The sequence below is a fragment of the Talpa europaea genome (assembly GCF_964194135.1).
Source record: "Talpa europaea genome assembly, chromosome: 2".
In the NCBI taxonomy this organism is placed as follows: Eukaryota; Metazoa; Chordata; class Mammalia; order Eulipotyphla; family Talpidae; genus Talpa; species Talpa europaea.
The window spans coordinates 42,444,808-42,470,445 of record NC_140068.1 but is presented as its reverse complement, the minus strand read 5'-3'; the positions used below and the strand labels follow the sequence as shown (position 1 = coordinate 42,470,445).

At 39.1% G+C, this 25,638-nt stretch overlaps 1 protein-coding gene across 1 annotated transcript in view; it reads left to right on the top strand.

Annotated features, from left to right (window-relative positions):
- Positions 1 to 4,596: 4,596 nt before the first annotated feature.
- FIG4 (FIG4 phosphoinositide 5-phosphatase) overlaps positions 4,597 to 25,638 on the top strand; it is a gene marked incomplete at both ends in the record, with an annotated part of 117,334 nt that continues 96,292 nt past the window's right edge. The window contains 4 exons of the mRNA XM_084228860.1: positions 4,597 to 4,662; positions 16,764 to 16,862; positions 18,033 to 18,156; positions 25,041 to 25,197. Coding sequence (XP_084084986.1) covers positions 4,597 to 4,662; positions 16,764 to 16,862; positions 18,033 to 18,156; positions 25,041 to 25,197 — 446 coding nt within the window. The remainder of the gene's footprint in view (positions 4,663 to 16,763; positions 16,863 to 18,032; positions 18,157 to 25,040; positions 25,198 to 25,638) is intronic.

Here is a 25,638-nt window from a genome sequence, read left to right as displayed (position 1 = left end):
TAGAATCTGTTATTTTGGACTATGAAGTTGATATTATAAAAAAACGCCAATTTCAGTTTATCTGTAAGAACTATGTTAACAACGGGTTTATCTGTAAGAACTATGATAACAATGGGCCTCCCTGGTGGCACAGGCAGTTGAACACCGCACTGTGAATCTGTCTGCAGCCTCCGCAGCGTGGGTTCAATCCCAGCCGGCTGGTGAGAATCCAACATGGCGCAGTAGGCCTCTCCTGTCTCACCTGCTGCTCCCCTCAGCAGTGTATTTTGTCAGTCTGCCTGTTCTGTTTCCTGCTCTGCTCTGGTGAATCCTCTCCCCCTCCCACACATCTGGCCTGTATCCCGGATCTTGTGTAAATAAATAAATCTTAAAAAAGAAAAAAAAAACTACATTAACAAGTTACAATGGTTCTTTTGAGTCAATCACCCAAATACAATTCAGGTCATAATTTTTGGGATTTGTTTTTTGTACAAAGATCATGTCTTATTTTCAAATATCAAATTCTTATATACTATTTACATATTCATATTTATAAAATTTCTAAATATACTCACAGAATAGTGCCATTACTTAAAATAACAGTAGGCATATTTCTTGATCACAATGAAATAATACTGAAAAGAATTATAAAAGTATTTTTAAAGTCCTAGTTCTTGAAAATTAGAAAAATAATATTCTTCTAGATATTATTGGATTAAAGAAGTTTTAAAATGAAAATGACAAAACATGGACAAAATAATGATAGTTGCTTTTGATTAGAAGTAATTAAAATGGCCTGGCAAAACATTTTAAAATTGGGCCTCCCCCAGTGGCACAGTGGTTGAGCACTGGGCTGTGAAGCTGCCCACAGCCTCTGCAGCACTGGTTTGATCCCCGGCCGCCGGCGAGGGTCCCACATGGCGCACAGACCTCTCCTGCGCGCCCGCTGCTTCCCTCAACAGTGTATGTCGTCAGTCTGCCTGTTCTGTTCCCTGCTCTAGCTCTGGTGAATTCTCTCGCCCTCCCATGGTTCTGACTGTACCCAGTGCTTGTATAAATAAATAAATCTTAAAAAAATTTTTTTTAATTATTTTATAAAAGTCAATAATTTTCATTTAAATGAGCAATGTATACTAACTATAAAATTTTGCTAAAGGATAGTAAAAAACACCCAAATGAATGAAGAGCCATAATATATTTTTAGATGAAAAGATTTAGTTTTGCAATACCACCCCCATATTAATACATAAAATTAAATTCTTGTTAGTTGACTCTGTATATGTGTGTAGAACTATGTATAAAGGGATTCCAGAAATCCCTGTATACAACCAAATTATGATAAAGGAGGTAATAAAGGGTGAATTGTTTAGGATAACTGATTATGCTCACTCTGCTGCAGTTTCTACCTGTCTGCAGCAGATAGGCTGAGTCCTTAATATGCATAATCTCTTGAGACCAAACATCCATGAAGGAACAAATTGATTACACAAGACCCCTTTACCTTGGAGGGGGCAGCAAGTGGCATGTGTTGCCACTATGGGCTTGCATTCCCACTATGGGCTTGTATTCCCTACCTGCAGTGTCATGGCCAGTACCACCATCTGAGGGCTTTGAGTATCTCATTTATCATATGGGACCCCAAATAATATTGCTTGAGTCAAAGGATCCTCTATATAGTACAGGACATATGAGACTCATAATCATGGGATCCATTGATCCAGCCACCTCACTTGGAAGCTGCTGGTCTAACAGAATGTTGTAATGACCTCTTGAAGGTACAGCTACCACCAGTTTGGGATCATTGAGACACTGTACTTCAAAGTGAGGAATATACTTTGAGCCAGGGTTGGAAGTAGGAGTGGCCCCTTCACCTTGTCTCTAGTCATTGACATGAGGGAGCTGCACTGTCCTTCCCCACAACTTTAGGCTCTGGAGGCCCACGTTTTGATAGAGGAGAGAGATGCTTCTACAGGGGATCCAGCTAGGTGTCACTAAACCTAAAACTGCTGCTGCTACTTGGTATTGCTTGACTTCACATGCCCCTAAGGACCTACACGTGGAGAGAAGTTTGCTGCTACATAATTGGGGCAGGGAGATGTACATCTTGCACTTAGTGGATTCTCTGAGACTCCTCTAAATGCTCTCATGCCCAGGGAATGAGAAATTGCACAACCGTGATCTGACAAGGATATGGTTACCAGAGTTTTATAGGTTTATACCTCTCTGGGAGGTATACCTACTGGTTACCTACTGGGAAAATAGTTGAAACCAGCAAAAGTGCTGACCAAGGATAAAGGAAATCTAGAATGAGTGGTGGACAAGGACAGTGATGAATTATCAATTACAGTTCTAGGGCTGATTGCAATAGTGGATTCTGTAGCTTGTCCCACTAATCTCTGTTCTAAGTCCAATTTTTTAGAAATTGGGACCACCTTGAAGAATCAGTGATAGGATAGTGGGAACTTCAAGGGAGAAAGAGTAGATATGAATGGTTCTAAGGTTGGAAGGTAGCTGATGTTATTAGTGACCTTGACATGTACTTGACATGTACCTTTTTCATGCCTGGCCAGCCCAACTTCCAGCTAGCATATGTGGCTATGGCTATGGGCTCTTTCCAGCTGCCAGAACCTGTTCTATTTGAGCACAAGGCAGAATGGAAGTTCCAGGGATAAATGTTCTACCTCCCAAACCTCAACTAACAACTGATGAGTGCTGGTGAATAAATACCCAGCATTCTCGCCCCTTAGGAGGGGAGAACTCAGAGACATACATCCCAATATTCCCCAGTGAATTCAGCCCTCCAGAGAAATTTGCCTAATAATATTCCCTTTAATAGCTTCCTTGCCTTCCCTACCTCTGTTTCCTGGGATTCCTTTCCATATACACTAATTGCCCTCAAATTTTTGTCTCAGGATCTGCTGCAAACTAAGAGAAGGTCATAAGGAAGTGCTTAATTATAGTAAACAAGACAATTGAAAACTCAATATTAGAACCCACAATTCTATAGATATTTTAAGATTTGTTATCCTAACTAAAAACATTGTGCACATATATATTTTTTTCCATTTGTATTTCTTGTGCACTTAATTTAACTCATATTTGGAAGAGACTTGGTTTCCATAACAAAACAAAACTAAATTTTCCCAGCTAAAAGATCCAAGTTAATGCAAAATGCTAGAATCAACATGGCTATCTTTCTCATTCTTAATAAGAAGGTACCAAACTATGAACAAGAATAAAAAGTAACAAGTATTTAAAAAAATTGTAATGTTTCAAATCTGAATTTACAATGTAATCCCTAATGTGGCAACATTATGTGTTTCTTCGATATAATTTTTAGTTTCCTTACATTTTTAGCAATTGAGAAACCCTTCAGCAATGGGTTCTGCGATTTATAGGGGACGCATCTCCTGAGAAACCCAGCACTTCCGTCTAGGCTAGGTTAGCTGCTACTTCAGCAATTTTCTCTCATCTTAGGTGCTCATAAGCATGGACAGAAGGAAGACTAGTGGTTGAGAAGGGAAGTGGCTTTAAAAGTGGGAATTCAAGATATACCAAAGTTTAGTTTTGCAAGAATAGGAACTGCTCTAGGGTCCGCGGAGATACCAAAATACATCCCGGGCGGTGTGCTACGACCCCCTACTTACCTAGCCCCGGGTGGACCCCAGTGAACCCCACAGCCTGGCGGCAGCAGCAGCTTGCGGATCCTCGCGGGGCTGTTGAACGGTTGCCTAGGAAACCCTCCGCCGCGCAGCCGCGAGGCCTATTGGGAATGGAGCTTTAGGGGGTGGGGACTTCAATATTTTTCTTATTTAAACAATTACCTTTGCAGCTAATTATTTATAATTTTATTTATAGCAGGGAAGGTGACGATCAGAGAGGGAACATCACATGGAAAAAACCTTATTTATACCCAGAACTGCCTAGCTCTAAAGCTCCACGGATCCCCTAGACACGACGGTTCATTTTCAAAATTTATAGTTAGTCTCAGGCACAAATAGATGGCAAAGTCCAAATTCTCACTGTGGCTGAGAAAAACAGTTCCTTGAATTACACAGAGTGGACAACATGGACTTTCCCGATACTTATAGGACAACCTAAAGAGACGCCAGGAGGAGAAAAACACTGACACTCAGTGAAGAAAAAGAAATGCATAAATAAGTAGGGGAGGGAACCAACTTGGGAGTGGAGAAGCGCTTGGAGAGAAGCGCTTCAGTTTTACCAGATGAACTCGAGACTGATTAACTCGAAGACTTTTTCTCCGCCCACCTTTTTCTCTGCCCTTACCAAAGATGGCGCCCATGGCTTCCTCGGCCGCACGCACGTTCTAGTCGCCTCTACACGTTCTCTCTATGGTACGTCCTCCATCCCCGCCCCCTTCCGTGCCTGGGGCGGGACTGACTTGGAGGTGGCGGGCGGGGCGTGCAGAGATCCGGAAACATCAGCCTTGTGGCTGGTCATCTATCTCCTTAGTGCCCGGACGCTGCTCATCCTAGCTCTCTTGCTGTCAGGGGTGTGGGGTGATTTCCCCCCGGATCTCCTGGGGTAGCCCGGCGGCTGTGGCAACCTGGGTTGTGGCCTGGTGCCCTGCTGCGGGGCCCTCCATTTGCTCTAGCCATGCCCGCGGCCGCCGCCCCCATCATCAGCTCGGTCCAGAAGCTCGTTCTGTACGAGACCAGAGCTGTGAGTACCCGCGGGCGCGGGCGGGAGGAAGGCAGCGGAGTGGGAGGGGCCTTGGGGCCCCGGCTCGACCCCTCCCCAGTGCCCCGACCCTGGGCAGACACAGCCTCGGGGAGCTGGGGAAGGGTTATGAGGCCGATTGCTGCTCCCGGGCACTGCTGCGTTTTCTTCCACCCAAGTGGACTTAAAGGCCACAGTTGCAACATCCGGGAAACAGGTGCTGGTGCTATTTCAGAAACTCTTCATGAGGGGCTGGTACGAGTTCCAGAATTCTTTTCAGCTTTCAGAAAGTGTTCACGTTCTGCAGTTCACTACAGTACAGTCAGGAGCATGAAAAAAAGTGGACATGTGAATCCATGACTTTTCTGTTTTCCTGTTCCAAGGCATACCATCACTCTGGCTGATGTTAATTTTATCACTGAAAGCTTTTGTTCTTTTCTGTTTGAAAGGAAAGAAAAACTGTTTAGACAGCTCATTTGTTTGAATGACATTTTGCTTTTCACTTTTTCTAACACTTTTAAAAAAATTATTTCAAATTGCCATGTAAATAGTTACTAGTAGAATACACATATGAAGGTGTTTGGGTTTTTTTTAGGTTATTAGTTCCCTAAAATTTAAGGAATAGTGTTTAGAGAAGTACATCCTTTGTCATAATTGTGGTTGGAAAATAAAAGTTTTTCTAAATGAAGTATCGCTTTTCTAAATTTTTAATATAGCAGTGATTTTAGAGTCTGTATTTACAATTACACTACAGGATAACAAGACTGCATATGCTTAATACCTTTTCCGTGTGCTATAGAGGGTTATAAGGCACATTCAGTGGAACTTGAGTTATCTCCATTAGACAGAGGAGTACAAGAAGGTACTTATCAGTTATATTATGGTCTTAATAGTATATCTGCCTCAGGTCATCATTATTGTAGAAATACTGTTGACCAAATTTTGGTTAACAACTTAATTTGATTACTCCAGACCAGAAGGTGAAATTATCTGATAAGCTGTATTTGCAAATGCCTTCGGTTGTTTTCTGAGGACAGCCATATACAAGTATCATTTGGACATAGAAATAAAGCCTTCTGCTTTCTGACTACATACAGGTCAATATCTCTAGTTAGAAACATAAGTACTCTACTTAAAACAGAAATTTCAGCCCATTAATAAACTGAGCATTCATGAAGATTGAGATGTTAGTGTTCTGTCTAAAGCACAATTCATATTATAGGGTTACTCTGCTCAGAAACCTTTAGTGCCCCCCATTTCAAGGAGAGTAAACTCTGAATCCCTTCATTTGGCATTCAAAGCCATATATAATTTGTCCTCAACTTGCCTGTCCCATTATGTACCTAATTGAATATTAATTCTGCAAACATTTATTGAGGATTAACTGTGTGCCTTTATATGTCTATTCTGCCATAAAATTGTATTGCTTTCATTTACCTACATCTACCTTGTGTTTTTCTGAATTTCTCTCTCCATTGTAATTTTCTCCCCCCACACCTGGCCCCCACCCCCTTCACTGTCAAAACCTTGCTGGTCCTCACAGCCCACTTTTGTTGTAAGAGTAGACTCTCAGTAGATGCTGTTTGAGGGAACTTAACACAAAGAGATGTATGTTCTAGAACTCTGCTCAGACCCCTCAGTGATCTAAGTTATGGAAACTCACTCTGGTCAGCTTAAAAATAAAAGGTTAGTTTATTAGAAGGATGCTGGGGAAACTGTTGCATAGTTATGGGTGAGGCTGAACTCACCAGCCTCTGAAAAGGCAGGAACCAGACAGCAGGGTTTGAGAACCCTCTCAGAATGCTGGAATAAGGTCCCTGCAGACAGAAAGAATCTGATGGACTCAGCTATGATTGGATGTTGGCCCCAGGAAAGTAAATATCATAGTCACCAAGAAAGGTCTGGCAAGAAAGGCCTATGGAACCAAAACTTCATATCATGGAATGGTTGTGCCAAGGCAGCCATCCTGAGAAATGTCTATAGCATTTAATTTCTGAACTTCAGTTTCTTCCTCAGTAAAGTGGGTTATTTTTTTTTTTAAGGATTTATTTATTTATTTATTTATACAAGCACTGGGTACAGTCAGAAGCGCGGGAGGGTGAAAATTCACCAGACCCAGAGCGGGGAGCAGAGCAGGCAGAAGGACCGAAGTACACTGCTGAGGGGAGCAGCGGGCGGCAGGAGAGGTCTGCGCGCCACGTGGGACCCTCCTCCAGTGGCCGGGGAGCAGCTGGGGATCAAACCTGCCCTGCAGAGGCTGCGGGCAGCTTCGCAACCCAGAGCTCAACCGCTGCGCCACCGGGGAGGCCCAAAGTGGGTTATTCTTTTGGAAATATTTTGACTTAAAGATATAAGCAGAAAGATCTTTATGAGTAATAAACTCAGTAAATAATTCAGAAAAAGGCTTAAAATTACTGGCAACTCGGTAATTCCAGGAATTAAAAACAAACTGTAGCAGATTGTATTAATGAGAATAACAGCTAGTATTTATGGAACATTCTATGCCACACACCGTCAAAGCACTCTACATATATTTTACTTAACCCTCATAAAACCTCTTAAGAGAAAAATGGTGTTACTACTACTATTGCTGCTATTATTCAGTGACAGAAACAATAAGGCAAAGAGAGTTTAGGGCAGTATTGCTGAAAGTGCGATCCAGGAACTGGTGCCAGGCATGTGTAGTTTGTAACTGAATGGTGACAATTACATATTGAAATTGAGAGTAGGTGATGAGAAAATTTTATAGCAATTTGGACAGCGTAAATTATATATATTTGATTTGTGTGTATTTTTTGTTTTCAGCTTTTTTATTATGGAAATTTCAAGCCCTTTAAAGTTAACAGAATAGGGGCCTTCCTGGTGGCACAAGGGGTTAAGCATCAGCACTATGAAGCAATCCGCAGCTACTGCAGCAAGGAGTTCAGTCCCTGGCTAGGGAGCTAACCCATATGGCACAGCAGACCTCTCCTATTTCCCCTGCTGTTCCCCTCAGCAGTGTATTTCAGTCAATCTGCCTGTTCTGCTCCCCTCTCTGTGTCTGGGGGGTGCTCCCCGCTCTGTGTCTGGTGCATCCTTTCATTCACCCCCGCCCCCGCCGCACCTCTGGCCTACACCCCAGCTCTTGTATGCATAAATAAATAAATCTTAAAAAAGTTAACAGAATAGTATAATAAACTCCCTTGTATCCATCACTTAGCTTCAAAATTACCAACATTTTGTCACCTTTATTTTCTGTCACTCATTCTACTCTCCACCCACCACTCATCATTTTATAAGGTTCTTTTTCTTTAAAATTTACATAAGTTGAAATGCACAAATCTAAGCTGTAGAATTTGAACAGAAGTATACACGTGTCAACTATACTCCTGTTATGATATGAAATGTTTCTGTTACTCGAGTAAGAAATCCAGCCCTAAGGCTCCTACTGCTCATGCAGCTCAGTGCATGTAGGAGGTGCCCACTGGGATTTAGCAGCCTGGTTTTGAATGCCAAACTAAGGGATCCAGGGTTTACTCTTCGAAATGGGGGGGCGGGGCACAAAAGGGTTCTGAGAGCACACTTATAATATGAATTAGACTTTAGAAAGAACACTAACATCCTGATGTTATCCTGGGTGAAACTGTGGTTTGCCTAAAATGAATTCCAGTTTTCAGGTGCTGTTGCTTAGGCTATGATGCAGTAAGTGATCATTTCATGACAAAGAATGAACACTTACTGCTTGGCTTTACAATTAGTAACTGAATAGAACTATGGCAGATTTTTGTTTCTGCATGTATATTTTGTAGGGGGTGAAGTTGTTAGAGTAGTATTTGCTCTTGCTAGCTCAAGATTGTTGATATTTATGTACAGGTTTCTCCTGCTATCTGAAAGTACAATTTTTCTATTTGGTATGATATGTGTGTGTGTGTGTGTGTATGTGTATATATATGCGTGTATATATATATATATATATAGAGAGAGAGAGAGAGAGAGAGAGGGGAGAAGAGTCTATTGCCCTTAATTTTTATGGAAAAAATTTGGAATATTCTCAGACCCAAATAATAACCAGCCAAATCATACCAAATTGGAATGTTCTACTTACAAATAGTGGGGGAAACCTGTATATATGTATGTCATTCTTGATTTGTGTCTTAATTTTGGTGGAACATCTCCAATTACTCAGAAAGGGTTCGTGGGCTGTAATATTTATTTATTTATTTACACATACAAGAGCTGAGGTGTAGGCCAGAGGTGGGGGGGGCGGTGAGAGAATTCACCGGAGACAGAATGGGGAGCAGAACAGGCAGATTGACTGAAGTACACTGCTGAGGGGAGCAGTGGGTGAGACAGGAGAGGTCTGCTGTACCATGTGGGTCAACTCCCTGCCCAGGGATTGAACTCATGTTGTATGGCTGCTGATAGCTTCTTGGTGCTCACGTTTAACCCCTTGCACCACCAGGGAGGCTCATGTAGTATAATATTTTTGATGTGTAGCATATCCTTACCCTACCCTCACATTTGATTTATAGATTTAATGTTGAATAAAGATTGAAGTTAATTTTCTCTTAGAATCTTGACGGCATTACATCCCTGTCTTCACTTTCCAGTGTAGCTATTGAAAAATTTCAAGTTTAAGGATTTAAGGAAGGTCTTCCTCCCTACCCCTCATCATACAATAGAATAAAATAAGAACCACATCATGAGGAATGCAGTTTACTTAATTAGCCATGGTTTGTGTAATTAGGGAATGGGGGAGAGTAATATAGAATGTGGTTGACTAAGGGTTCAGAGTAGGAAACCAAAAAAATATAAAGTGGGAGTGAGAAGCATAGTGATTATAGCTGATATAGAAGGTGCGGTTGGAGGTAATAAAATTTCTACTTGTCTAGAAGGGACTTAAAATTTCCCCAACAGTAAAACTCTTGAAGCTCAGAAAAGTGAACAGGGAAACATCCCTTTGACTATCAGAGGCTCATTTTTCTAGGCTGCACTGTTGGGATTGATGGAATGAGTAAGTGGGGTGGCAGGCTTATAATACTGTTAGATTGTGAGAAGTAACTTCATGGTGATCTTTAAAAATAATACCTTTAATCTGAAAGTTCAAGTGAAGTTTAACACTAATTGAAGCTGTCAGACAACCTAAATTTTCTTCTCTTTCAAGAGAGCGGGTTTTCCTCCCTCAGATGAAAAGTGAGTGATTAATTAGCCTGTCATTATAAAAGGAGATGATAATGTTAATAGATACTGAATTTCCTGTTAAATGGATTACATATTGTATTCCATTTGGAGTTCATGTATATATTTTAGAACTACGTTCATCTTATACTAAGTCACCACTGGTAAAGCTGCAGGTTGAGATTTTAAGCTTTTTCTTGAACAGTGATGCTTAACTTTGAAGAGAGCAAGCTTGGATCATCTTCTAGCATAATAGACATTTTAACACAGCTTTTTAAAAATCCTAATTCTCCACCTTAACTCTTCCCAGCACCACAGACCTCCTTCCCCCAACCCCCAGCATATCTACAATTGTGGTATTTCTTTACACTGAGCAAACCTTTTCCACTGGAAGTGTTGATTCATTAAATGTAGATGCATTCAGGCAGCTTCAACCAATGGGTGCCTGGTTTATGGAGACCCTGTAAACTCCAATTACTTCTCCCTCTTGCTTATGGGCATTTTACTTCCTTCCTTTTTACCTTTAGTGCAAGCATGCACAGGGTAGGTTCACTTGTCCATTCAGATAGATGAAAAGGAGAGGCCTGGAGCCCCCTCAATAGATTTGAGCCCCCTCAATAGATTTTACCGGCCTTTAATGTCGGAGCAGGGAACCAGATCCACGGCACAGCGGGCAGGGAGGGTGGCATGCAAGGAGGCCGGCACTTCTCTCTCTGGCCTCTGCCTGGTGGGCTCCGTCTCTGTCATCTGCTGGTCTTACACAGAGTGGTCCTCCTGCCTTGCTGCTGCCGCCGCCGCTGCCTTTAGCCCGCGCCTGGGCACAGGTGTGAGCACTTACACATGCGCACACCGAGCCCTCAGGCTCCAGGTGCCCACAACCATAGGCGCGCATGCCCGGTGCACACGCCCCGCCGCTTGGGCATCCACGGAAGAGGCAGGAGGGCGTAAAAAAGCCTGATTTTTAACTTCACTTACCCTACATGTTATCATTTGAACTTCAAACTGCCAGTACCCGAGATATTTTCTTCTTCCTATAATCCCTAGTTAGAATTTACAATGAGTTTAGCCCCACCTCTCCGGATATGTAACTCTCTAAGCACACTCACACGTGGCAGGTACTCTTAATGGTTGCCTCTTGAGGAGGCAATGACTCAAAACCAGACTGGTTGCTTCCAAGACCTGCAGCAGAGCTGGCATCTTGGGATCTCCATGTGATGATTTTATTTTCCCACATTCTGTACCGTGTTCTTTCTTTAGATTTACGTCTTATTTTAGGTGGGGCATCGCCCATTGCTTCACTAGAAAAGGTTCATGACTGTAGTATTTTTGACCTGGAGGCTGTCTGGTAATAAACATCCTTACCCTACCCTCACATTTGATTGATAGATTTAATGGTGAATTAAAGATTGAAGTTTAATTTTCTCTTAAAATTTTGAAGGCATCACATCCCCATCTTCACCTTCCAGTGTAGCTACTCAGAATTTCTACTGTTATTCTATTCTTGATCTTTAGTTTGAAACCTTTTTTTTCTCTTTTTGGAAGCTTGTGCTAGATTCTTTTTATCTTCAATTTTCTAAAATATTATACTCCAGCCTCCTGAGGTAAGAGGTGCCACAAGTTGTCATGCTTTTTGGACGTTCTGTAGTATAAATTGCTTTTTATGTCCCCACTGCTAGTTTAGGATCCAGCTTTCCTCTATGACTCACTTTTCAGTTTCAAGTGATATTTTTCCTTTCTCCTTTATTCCTCTTCTTGCCCTGGAGGCATATGTCTAAAAAAAACCTATAAACATAAAAACTTAAAACAATAGTTTTAGAGAAGTTTGGGAGGAACAGAGGTGTTCATTCTTCCAGCTTTACCCAGAAGACCTCCCATTGCTCTTCAGCCAGACCTGCCCCATCACTGAGGCTGCCCGAAAGGACACTCACAAGCTCCAGTTGTCAGACCCTCTGGACACTTGTCTTTCCTCATCGAACTTAACCTCTCAGCCACATTTGGTGTGACTGTGACTGCTTCTTCTTTTCCAAATGACCTGCATTTTCTGTAATGACTCCATGATGTCCTGTTGGTTTTTGGTTTTTGTTTTTGTTTTTCTAATCATTGGCCCTTTCTCTATAGTTTTTTTTTTTTAAACCTGGTTCCTCCTCCTTACCCAGTCTAAGAGGCTCTATCTTCACTCTTAGTCTAGTCCTATGACTTTACGTTCCAGTATGTGCTGATGACATCCATTGAGATCTCTCTTTTGAGCTCCAGAGTCTATAAAGTTCCCCACTTGATCTCTTTAGACATCTTGCATACAGAACTTTTGTTTTTCTTTCAAATATGCTTCTTCTCTAATATGCTAGAATTATAAAAACAGTAGGACCAATTATTGCCCTATTGGATCCAATCCATCAGCAAACTATATATCCAAATTATCTTCATTTTATCTTTTTCTTAAGGTGTCTAGCCTAGCACCTGTCACATATGAGACATTTACTAGTAAATGGTCAAATGAATGACATCAATAGAAAACTAGGAAAATTGGTATAAAAGAGGTGGACTCCTTAAAGATATTTAAGTCGTGAATGACAAAGCAGGGAGCTATTTTAGATTAGCAGATTACAAAAACACAGTAATCAAATGTAACTTATGATCCTTCATTGAATGCTGTTTTTTTTTTTTCTTTTTTAATGCCAGCTAAAACAGATATTATAAGGGTACTTGGAGTCATTTGAATCTGGGTTGTATAGATAATATTCTATCAGTGGTATTACAATTATGTGGGAGGATGTCCTTGTCTATGGGAGATACAAATTAAGGTTTCTAGGGGTGATGTGTTAATGATACCTACAACTAGTCTTCACATGGCTCAGAAGAAAAAGTTTATGTCAGGAAGGAGGAAGGAAGAAAAAAATGTAGCAAAATTTTAACAGTTGGTAAATCTAGGTGAAGGGTGTATGGATCTTCATTGTACTATTCAGTTAATCTTAATTTTAATAAGCTTAATTTAAAAAAATTAGGAAAAAAAATCAGTGGAGAAAATTTATATATATATGTATATATATCCTTAGACTGTTATATTTAGTATTATGCTGCAAAATGGATCTCAGCACCGAGGGACTTAAAAATGCCCTGAGATATCTTTTCCTTAAATATATATATACATAGTTAGAGTTGATATATTTAATAGGAAGGAAATAAAACCAAGTGGAAAGCACTCAGTTGCCCACCAGAGAGCAGTACAGGAAAATGTTTCTGTTCACAGCAGGCTGACAGAGAACTGTGGTTTTCTTACTCCACATGAGGTCGCTCTAATCTGCACAAAACATTTTTAGGATTCTTAGGCCACTATAGAAGAGAGACAACGTGGATCTTTACACTGCTTCCAGTTTCTGTTTTCCAGCTCAGATATGCTTCTAAATTCTGTAGATTCTAGCTTTTGACTCCTCGGCTTCTTGGAGTCTTTGGAAAAGCCTGAACAGGAGATTAGCACTGCTGTCCTCTGTCTGTATTCCAGAGGCCTGTAATGCAGTTGCTTACTAGTATCTTAGGAATTATATCTGACTTTTTACAAAGTGCTACATCAAATCTTATTGCAATTAATCCTTAAATTTTCCAGTACCTATGAAAATTCAAGGAATTTTATTCAGGGATTTTATCTCTCTTAAAGAAGTGGCGTGCCTTTTTGCGTGGGTGACTTAAAAGGGTCATCTTTTTGTGTGCTTAACCAAAATAAATGGGTTAGTGTAAATTTTGGGCAGAGAAAAAAGGGATATCCCAGATAGAACAGGTAGGTAAAAGGGATTGTTATAGGACAGGGAGAGGGGCAGCCCAAACCCCGCAAACCTGCCTATTCTAAATGGGTTCTGCCATCCGCCGCATCAACATAAAACACATGAGAATTTAATGGGAAGGATCTTTAATAAAACTAGGAAACAATACAGGTAAGGCAAAGAGTCTAGTTTCTAAATGAAGCACCCAAAGTTACCCATCCCCTCGTGGGTAAAACTCCATCCAAATGGGATCGGCCCAGAACAAAGCCCCAAAGCCTGCTACAAGTCTAAAGCATCTTCCAGTGGGGACCCACAGAAAAGGGTCATAAACAACTGGACAAGCCCGAAAGGAAAAGAGCAAAATCAACATCAAGATAAAAGCTGCCATTGTCCCCTCCCCACGGGTCTCACCCACATCTGTGTCACCCAGTCCACGACCAAAAGACAAGCGCAGTTTCTTCACGTGTCTCTAGGCTCCACGTGCCTCCTCCAGGTCTCCTTCTGTCTCCATCCTGCTTCCTTCCTCAGTCTCTTCTGCAGCTTCTTCTCTTCCTGCTCAGCTCCACCCTCCCTTGGGTGGGGCAGGGAACCTCCCCCTTTCCTGGGGACCACCCTGTTACAGGATCAGTTTGATAGTGGTAATGGTACTTGAACTTGGGTGGTGAGTGCAGTATGTGCGCAAACCTTTATACAAGTGTAATAATGTCTTTTATAAAATTGTATGCCAATAGTAGACCAAACCAAACAAAAGCAACATAAAGATGGGTTAGTGTAAAGGTTGTAGAAAGTTACCTGGCAAATCAAATCATTCTGTGGCACTTGCTTCTTTTTTTACCTAACATGTATCCCATGCCTGTGGAACTAGATTGCTATTAGACTAGGGAATTAAAAGCCACAGAGGTTATAGAGTTAGCTCCTATATGCTGAATGTGCTTATAATTAGATGAAGGGGGCACACATGCCCCAAATTTAGACAAGGCCGTTGGAAGTAAGTCCTGAATTTAGATTTAAATAAAAGTTCTTAGGGAATGGAGCTGTGGCAGAGACTGGTGATAAGAGAGGATTATTTGTAGGTGGATATGGTGGCTATCATTTGTTCTATCTTGGTTTAGCATAAAGCTACTCCTGTTTAGAGATCCTTCAAGACCAAGCTTAGCATCAGGACAATACCTGTTTCTTTGGGTAGCTTGCTCTGACCCATCACCAAGTGAACTCAGTGACCTTCTGTGTTGTCATTGCATCCAGTTCATGCAGCATGCCATTCATGGTCTTTACGTTGTATGCGCCTCTCTCCTAAGGACAAAAACTGATTGCTAATAGACAGTGCATTCTCTCTTCTAGTTCCATTCTGGTCCCAGACATGTTTTCCTTTCTCCGTGGTACTTACTCTCTTTTTCCCTCTGTTCCCCTCCACCCCTTGTCTTTTTTTCTCAAATGCAATGGCATAGACTTGCTGATGTCTTTAAAAGTAAAGAAGAGAAAAGGAACTGCTGCTCTTTGAGTACCCTCTTTGTGTTGAACACAATGCAGGTATTTTAGGTGTTTTATGAGCTTTTTCTCATTTAATCTGGTTCTTGCAAAGTCACTAAGTTATTTCTCCTCTTCAGATCTTAATACTTGTTATTTCCTCTCTTAGGAATTTTTCCTCAAGTCCTTAAGAAGGTAGCTACCTTTTCTGCTAATAAACATGTATAGTTTACAAACCATTCCTCCAAAGATAATTTTCTTAGGTGAGTTACTCTAGTCTCCACTCCATGCTATAGGGTCTCAGTGAATGAATTAGTTGAGGCCACGTCGACAGTCTTTGGCCTTTTTCTCTTTGTCCCTGCCCCACCATCCCCCAGTGCTTCAAGTTCTAGTTACTGAATGCCTAATATAATTTTATTTCTACCTCATTACAACTGGTAGTACCATCCAGACTGTACCTCTGGTATGAGGTGAGGGGTTCAGTGTTTGGTTAGTTTTCCCCTGGAGAATGGGCTAACCCGTCATCTTTTAACCTAGTTTTATTATTTGTAAACTGAAAGTCTAGATCAGGCTGTTATAAATAGATATATACTTATAAAAAATGCATCTACTCTTACACATTTAGTATTAAAGCAATGTAACCAAGTGCTCATATTCTGATATAAGTAAAATCTTTCTTTAGAAACTCTTACCCATCCTTTAAAGCTCAATTGAAGTCCTGACTCTACCATTTTCTGCATCTAGAGTAATCAGGTTAATTTCTTATGCTTGAAATTCCTATGGTCTACACCTTTTAGTTTGGCCTTTAATCTCAAGAATCTTATTTGTTATTTAATTGCTTTATGTACCTACATGTTATCTAACTAACGAAATGGTGAGATGCCAGTTGATTGTGGTAATATCTTCTTAATTTTTGCAAGATTGAAAAAGTGCCACTTTTTAAATGATATTTTGAATAAAATATCTTTCAAACTTTATTTTTGCTATTGGAGTTTTATTTTTTTAATGCAATTTAAAATTATGTTGTTTAGGTTTTCTTAAAAACATTTATTTAAACATAAGATAGTTATTTTTCTACAGTTTTATTATTCATTTTATTCTCAGTATTCATTTAAGAAGGCTAATGTGTTCAGGTATAAGACTGAAAGGAACTGTTTCAGAAAAGAAAGAATATTAATTATTTCCTGTAGCTTATCTATAAAAAGCCATTTGGGAAAGTACACTCATTTTAATCTTTCATTGGACTTCAGGGTGGATTTTTGTAGTTGCTATAATAAAGTCATTTTCAGTCTTCTAGAAAACTTGTAAAGATTTATTTGATAAAATATCAATATTTTAATAACTATGATTGTCTAAGCATTCCTAATTATATGATGAGCTTTCTAATTCTTACCAGAGCTGCTTCTTCCTGGCAAATTTAAACATCAGTCTCCAATCAGTTAGGTTAATCTCTATATAATGTAATTAAATTCATCTGACCTGGTTACTGGGTACATTTCAGATATCAGACTGATGCTTATCGTGACACCACTGAGAATATTTCAATTTCAATAAAATTGACCTTTTGAAACTAGCTTTTCTTTAATCTGCCATAACACTTAACAGAAATACTTCTTTTAAAAAGTAACCTGACTTATTAATTTATTTAATGTCAAAAACTAAGGGGTCATAAATCTGTGTAAGGTAAATGTCTTAGGAGAACTGACAGCATCTTTTTATTTGTAGAGATACTTCCTAGTGGGGAGCAATCATGCAGAAACAAAATATCGTGTTTTGAAAATTGATAGAACAGAACCGAAAGATTTGGTCATAATTGATGATAGGGTAAGTATCTTGCAAACATGACTACATATATTTTTGTACTGCTGTTTAAAGATATAAAATATCCTTATGACTAATAGTGATAGATAATTTTTTATAAGCATCTAAAAGTTACAATTATTTTTCATGGTTGGTAAAATTGGACCTTAAATCTGGTTTCTAGAAATTACTGCTGTCAAGAAGTATGGCAGAATTACACTTTGTTCCTCTTTTTGATTTGCTTTAAAGAGCAAATTCTGAATAAGATAATGAATATATTTTCTCAAAGGGTTAACATTTTAAGGATTCAGTGTAACACTTAATGTTACATCTACCAAAGAGATTTTTTTACTACTATGCTTTAATGTGAAGTTACGTGAAATCAGAGAGGACTTTGCTACTGCAGATGTTATGTTATTATGCTGCTAAAAATCTTCTGATGACTTGCTATGCACTAGAGAAGTGTTAAGCTGTTCTTATCCAGATGTTATATTATCCAGAATCAGGAAACCAGAGACTTAAGACAGGTGGCACAAACAATACAATGGTGGTATTGAAAAGTTAATTTTTACTTATATATTGAGAACCCAGAAGTTCCTGCCTGTGACTACTTTGGAGTGTATGTATATTCTTGATATCTCAAATACATCAGCAGCTATAGTTTAGAACCCATTTCTATTAATTTCTTTGCAAAACTATTTTCTACATATAGGTATTTTAGGTAGACTGTATATTGTGATTTCCTTTACTTTCCCCAATAAGCTGGGGGATTTTACTAATATAATGTAATGATTATTGGCTTTATTTGAGTGTAGGAATGTTTGATTAGGGATCCTTTTGCGAATCTTAGAAGCCCTGGGCTTTCTCATAAACACACACATATATTTATACCATCAGAACTTCACATACTGTTTTAAGGAGTTTACAGATTTTTTTGAAATTTCTTAAATCTCTGAATCTCTGGTTCAGAAGATAAGGTTTTGACATAGTTTTTTAGTAAAGCAACATGTGATCCAGTAACCACTCTTAACTTTGAAAAGTGTTAGCTTTTGAAGTTTGTGGCTTAGCCAAGCACTATTACATACTTCTCTCTGAAATAGTTAATGATTCTTGTAGGTGACTTTAAATATTCAGGGGTAAAAGATAATCTAAAGAGTAAGCACAACCTTATAGTTTCAATTTACTTATTTTTAGCATGTATATACTCAACAAGAAGTGAGGGAACTTCTTGGCCGCTTGGATTTAGGAAATAGAACAAAGATGGGACAGAAAGGATCCTCCGGATTGTTTCGAGCTGTTTCAGCTTTTGGTGTTGTAGGTAAGAAAACTGCCTCCCTCTTACTACTTAACAATAGCTTACAAGGACTTATAGCTTTAGATTTATGACCCACCCACTCTATGTGGCTTGGATTGTTTTAAACTGCATTATCCATCAGTCAGGTATCAACAGCCCTTACATAGCACCTGCCTGTGTTCAGCACTGTGCTCAGTTTTATGTAAGATACAGACAAATGTGGAAATAGTTTTGGCCTTTAAGGAACCTGTTTGGTTTGTTGAGAAAGGAAAAAGTAAATGTTGTCTTGTACTGTAAACATTTGCCCTGCCATGTGGGAAAACAGAGGTAAAACCAGCTTTAAAAGTGACAAGAGGGCCTCCCAGGTGGCGCAGCGGTTGAACACTGGGTTGCCAAGCTGCCCGCAGCCTCTGCAGTGCTGGTTCGATCCCCGGCTGCTCCTCTGCCACCGGAGGAGGGTCCCACATGGCGTGCAGACCTTTCCTGCAGCCTGCTGCTCCCCTCAGCAGTGTACTTCGGTCCTTCTGCCTGCTCTGCTCCCCACTCTGGCTCTGGTGAATTCTCTCACCCTCCCGTGCTTCTGACTGTACCCAGTGCTTGTATAGATAAATAAATCTTTAATAAATAAATACAAGTGACAGGAATTTCTCCTAAGGACATGATGCATCTGTAAAGTGCCACATCCCCTTTCTTTAAATGGCTGTTTCTTGCTCACTGAGAAGCTTTATTCTCTAGAATCAAAGTCTTTTAGAGACTGCTGTTGGAAATTGTATCAATAAGAAAAACATTCCCCTCTTGCCTGGAAGATCTAAGTCACTTTGACCTAGAGAAGCAGCCTTAATTTACAACTCAGAAGCAAGGCCTCAGCTAAGGATTTCTGTGTATAACCATCTGCTTCTGTGCTCACTTTATTGTTTTCTAGGAAATGAGGCCCCTGAGTCTCTTTCACAAGCCAGACTTGGTCCTGCTTTGGTTTGAGCCTCTTCATCTAAATTTTACCTAAATCCCACCCTTCCCCCAAATCCTGAAATAACTCCTTTATTTAGCCACAAACAAAAATAGAATGGTTTCACTTATAAGGCTGTCTGGCTGGTGGGGCATTTGTGAGATCTGTTTCCCCATTGCAGTAGGTCAGCAATGTCTTTCCTGTACTGTGGATTTCTCCCTGGTGGTCTTAAGTTGATTGGACAAGGATGGGGGACAGAAACCAATATACATGAAACAACTTAAAAATTATAAGTAAGCCAAGCTGTGTAGTAAAAGTGAAATGACATTGGAAATTACCTAAGAGGTAGATTGCTTGACCCTGGAATGTCTAGGAAAGATTTCCTGGTCAAGATGAGGCTCTCACTGTACCTTGTAAGAACAAAATTTGGATGGATGGAGGGAAGAGATGAGAGAGCTGCAGGAGGGGTGACAGCGGAGGTATCAGCATGAAGATGCCTCTGGATGCTTAACTGTTAGTGAGTGGTAGGGTGAGGCCAGATCCCTCAAGGCCTTGGATGCAAAGCATAGGGCAGTTCATCTCAGTAGAGCCTTATTTTGAATCTATTTTTAAAAGTCACTATTGAATCTATTTTTAAAATTATCTCTTTGCTCCTTAAACCTACTGGATATATGTGCTTTTGGCAGAGTGATTGGTATCTACAGATGTTAACTAAATGAATATAGACTTTATTAATTTCAAATTCTTGCTAGGTTTTCTGATAGTACTTTCTATTTTGTGACTATTTTTGTTGAAACTCTGATTCTGTTCTCCCTTATTTGATGTTTGTTTTTCTCACTGTACTTCATAACTCTTCATATGTAAATCCCTTCAGGTCTTTTTGAGTCTTAGGTGGCTGCCAGGGATTGTTAGGAGTGGTAGGTACGTTTAAATTTTCCTTAAGACAGGTCCCTTTTCTATACTTTTTACCTAGTCTTGACAAGTCCCTTGAAGTTACATGGTTAATGGATAAGCGCTTGTGGACATGTGCACCTCTTTGTATGTCTTTTTCGTTCATGTGTTTCAATTCCATACATTCCATGAATGCTAAATTCCATTTTAAGTGTTGCTTATATTTGAAATTAAGTAAAAACCATGGAAATAAAATGGGTCTTAAATATAGCAGGTTAAATTTAAGTATGTTACTTAATAGAGTAAATATATTCCTTTAGGTGCTTATACTTTGTATACCTATTTTTTAATGGAATTTTCCTAAGATGTATGTAATACCGAGTGCCTCATTAGCTAGGGTTTATTATTCAAAATTAAACCTTCCTTGATGATTAAGTCTAATGACGTGAAGATCAGTTTTTGAGCTGTGTTTAAAAATAGCTGGCCTTGGATATTCTGAAGTTGCATAGGACAGTTTACCTTTATATTAAATTATCCTCAAAACCACTGTTTTATTTTCATGGTAATTTATTCTTTGTTGTTCCAGGCATGTTTGCTTTTAGCAATATTTCTCACCTCATTTTAAGTTTATTGATAAGTTAGCTGTAAAACCAGAAGTTTTATTTTAATGAATTGGTAACCAAGTTTATAATAAGGTGTTTAATTTATACACAAGTACTAGTTAATAAACTCTGGGTAAGGACTGAAAGGTGACATTCTTAGGTATTGTGATAGATATTTCTTTAGCAATTTGAGGCCTTTTATGCTTGACACTTCTTGGATAGTGAAGTTATAAAAGACTAACCTGTCGGGCCTCCCCGGTGGCGCAGCGGTTGAGCGCTGGGTTGCGAAGCTGCCCGCGGCCTCTGCGCCGCCGGTTCAATCCCCGGCTTCTCCCCGGCCACCGGAGGAGGGTCCCACATGGCGTGCAGACCTCTCCTGCCGCCCGCTGCTCCCCTCAGCAGTGTACTTCAGTCCTTCTGCCTGCTCTGCTCCCCGCTCTGGCTCTGGTGAATTCTCTCACCCTCCCGCGCTTCTGACTGTACCCAGTGCATGTATAAACAAAAAAACAAACAAACCAGCAAACAAATAAATAAAGCATGCCTCTATTAAAAAAAAAAAAAAAAAAAGACTAACCTGTCAGTAAAGTGACACAATAATGCACTAAATAATCATTTATTATTTTTATGGAAATGCATTTTATGTATTCTAACTCAGCCATGTAAATAAGCCTTAGAATAGCGGAGAGTGCACAGGGAGTTAATGAAAGTCTGTGATTGTCTAGAAATAATGAGGGATACTGAAATAGCAACATACAAAATATTTCTCTTTGAAAACTGCACAACCTAGTTGTCAAAACAATTCTTACGTGGAACAACTAGAATGGTTGTCTTTTTTTCCTTGGCTGTAATATTTTCTCTACTAACCTATCCAGCATGCTTAATTTATGAATAGTATTTTTGCTGGAATGTTTTGAACTATCATCATAGTTAATTTAGTTCACAAGTGGTAAGAATCTAGAGCAGTATTTCTTGACTGTAGTAAAGGACCAAACTTTTTTCCCCACCAGTATGTCCCTGGGCAATACATGATCCTTCTGAGAATAACTTGTTTGCATGTAGTGTGTCTGTATCACACAAGTTCAGTAATATCCAAACTAATTTTACCCTGTACATTGGTCATGCCCAGGGGTATTGTGGCAACCTCAATTTGCTTTCAATTTATAAACCCACACTCTTAATTTGTTTACTTGTCTTTCATGGGATACCAAAACTATCACTGGTTCACAGACATGAATTGACCTAGTCATTTAGCTATCTACCTTGCCCACTTCTGACCCACCATTGTTATTTGATGGCGAGCAAGAGGTTTAGGAAACCACTAGATGGGATCAGGAACATACTTCACAAAGTTGTTTTATCTGGTCCTAGGCACCTGTGTGGAGCTGGTGGCCAGTGGTCTGCAGTCCTTACTACTATCAGCAGTGAGACTGTCCCAGACCCTTCTGGTACATACTTGTTCCCCTATGTCTTTTTTTCTGCCTTTTAAGCTTTGGTTCTTTGGAGGACAAGGGTAGAATAAGAAGTGTCACTGTAGTAGACTAAGTAGAGGACTCCGTTGTTATTTAAAATAACACCCTTAGAAATAATTGCAGATGCACGATATTGAAAACAACAGTGACAAAGAGTGACTCTCAGATGAGTAAGGGAGAAGTAGATTTGTTGTTAGCAAGTCAGTTTGGTTACAGAGGACTCTGTTATGCATAGGCTATTTGTACCTTGTGGAGCTTTTCATCCTTCTCTGGAAGAATGCTATTCTCTCTGAAGGCTTTCAAGATAATGACTATCTCGGTGACCCCTACACAAGGCATTATATTCTTCCCTGTTTGTGGACTGGTGGGCTTCTCTCCAGCCTCCAGACTCTACACCATTCCATCCTCTCATACTGTCCTTTTAAATATATTTTGCTTGATATCTGGCCTCAAATGACACAACCTTCTCAGATTGAAGAGGAAGAAACACTTTTGCACAATAAGTGTCCTCTAGGCTTCTGGGAAGCACTTAGTAAAATTGGTCTAGGATCAGAAGTACATAGAATGAAGATGAAAAAACTTATTATTCTGGTTTTCTCTGTGTTAAAGTGATAACTAGGTTTACTCTTGACAGATGTCTTTGCCAAATTAAAGCCTTTTAAATGTTGGCTGTATTTGATAGGAACCTTTTTAAAAAACAGAGTGATGTTTCCAATTGGTAGTAAAAAGGAAGAAGAAAATAATCTCATTTATAATATGCCAAAGGCATCTGTGCTGGTAGAAAAGAATCTCCATTGTGCAATATATTTACTTTCCTTTATTTAAACTAGAAGGGAAAGATAGAATGATGTAAATAATTTTAGATCTAAAAACATAAAATTCAGTTGGAATGCAAGTTGAGAGAAATTATCACTTTTTTGTTTAAATATATATAGCAAGAATAAAAGGGGAATTCATTTATCTTGGATGTAATTATCAGTTAGACCCAATTAGACTCTCTCTTTGAGTGTCTTTTTGTTACTTGAAAGATCCCTACTTTTTTTTTTAAGATCTATTTTTATTTAGCTATGCAAGCAAGAACTGGGTGTAGGCCAGAGGTATGGAGGTGAGAGGATTCACCAGAGCAGAGCGGGGAGGAGAAGGGATGGATCTACTGAAGTACACTGCTGAGGGGAACAGAAGGCAAGACAGCAGAGGTCTGCTGCGCCATGTGGGTAGCTCCCTGGCCGGGGATCAAACTCATGCTGCAGTGGCTGGATATAGCTTCATAGTGCTGAGAGTTTTATCCCGTGCCACCAGGGAGGTCCCTAGAGCTCTGCTTTTCTAAGTTTTATCTTTCTGAAGGGATGAGTACTACCTAACATGATTTTGATGACATTGTCATCAGATTTTTCCTTTTCATTTTTATGAACGTTAGCATTATTCAAGGAATTTTTTGGCTAGAGGAGAAAAGGGGCATAAATGAGCATTTAAAAAAAAACATTTCTGCATTGCAGAATTCTAAAATATTTTTTATTGTTTTAATAGCACTTTTTCCATAGTAGCATGACTCATAAAATCCTTGAGGCATCTTTTATGTAGTTCAGCTCATTTATGTTAATATATTCAATTAGTAGTTTCCTTTTATGTCAGCCGAGAATAATAAGACACTGGAAATAGGTATTTGTCAAATTTGGAAAAATTCATAGTCTCAGGATCCTAGCTTGACTTTCTAGAATGTAATACTCTAAGAGAAGGAGAAGGAAATGAAAAAGGAAAAAGAGAATGGGGTGGGAAAGAGAAAGGCACATACATGTACACACAAGAAAGTTAATTTTAAAAGGTAGTTACACTAGACATAAGATTCTTGTGCACATTAGCATTGTACTGCCAGTTTCCCTCCCCAGCTTAAAGGTATGTTTGTATACTCAGCTCCAATAACAAGGGAAAAAGAAGGAAAAATAAACAAATGGGACCACATCATACTTGAAAGCTTCTGCACAGCAAAAAAAAAAAAAAAAAAACTTACATCAAAATGAAAAGACATCCTACTAAATGGGAGACAATATTCGCACATCTTATATATGATAAAGGGTTAGTATCTAATTTATACAAAGAACTCACAAAACTCAACAAGAAAAATAATCAACCCAATTAAAAAAATGGGCAGATGATTTGAATAGAGTCTTCTCCAAAAATGACATACTGTTGACCAGTAGGTACATGAACAGATGTTTACCATTCCTTGTTATTAGGGAAATGCAAATATTACACTTCTGAGAATGAATATATAAATGGCAAGAAACAGTGTTAGAGAGGATGTAGAGATAAGGGAATCCTTATGTACAGTTGGTGTGAATGTAAATTGGTAGAACCATATGTATATTTCTCAAAAAAATAAAAATAGAAATTCCTTATAATCCAGTTGTCCCACTTCTGGGAATTTATGCAAATAATACAAAAAGACTAATTTGAAGAGATGTATGCACCTCCATGTTTATTTCAGCGTTATTTGCAATAGCCAAGTGCTGAAACAACCTAAGTGCTCACTGACAGATTATACAGAAGACATCTATATATATACACATAGACACACACAATGGAATTCTACTCAGCTATAAAAAAGGATGAAATCCTACCATTTGGAACAACATGGATGAACCTAGGGAGCATTATGCTTAGGGAAATATGCCAGATAGAGAAAGACTTTGTGTTTCACTCATGTGTGGTATATAGAGAAAACAAACAGATGAACTAAATAAAACAAGAATAAACTTTTGGGCTATAATACCATTTAGTGGTTATCAGAAGGATAAGGTAGAGGGGAGTCAGTAAATTGGGACAATGATGTGGTGAATGATAGCGTCAGACATTTAGTGGTGAATTTAATATAGAAAATACACACGACACATAATGTAATGTTACTTCAATTAAAAAGAAGTCTTTTGTCTTTTAAATATATATCTAAAAGCACTGCTAAGTTTAGGAAATGTTAATTTATCTTTCCTTTTTGTTGTGTAGGTTTCGTCAGGTTTTTAGAAGGCTATTATATTGTGTTAATAACTAAAAGGAGGAAGATGGCGGATATTGGAGGTCATGCAATATATAAGATTGAAGATACAAATATGATCTATATACCTAATGATTCTGTACGGATTACTCATCCCGATGAAGCCAGGTGTGTACTGTTGGTAACTACTATTATTATTATTTTTTTTTTACTGAGGAACACCAATTAGACAACAAAGTGTAGTCAAAACATTATCGATGTTATGTTAAAAATGTAAAATACTGGCTCCGAATTCTACAACTTTGTTCTAAGACTGGTAAAAAAAACTCCATTATAACAATTGACTCAGGCATGTATCAATAATGACTGCTAAAACCAATGGGGAGAGATTATTAGTGAAGAATAGATTCATAAAACTATATAAACTTTGGGTATACATCTACACCTCTGTGTATATAAACCTCACCCCATCACCACCAACATTCTAGTGGCCTTCCACTGTCGAATAGATGCTCCTTACTTTTTCTTCCTACCTCTTTACCCCTCCCCTTCTGATAACATCTGTATTTTTCACAGAATCTAAGACTGTTTTTTGTTGTGATTTGTTAG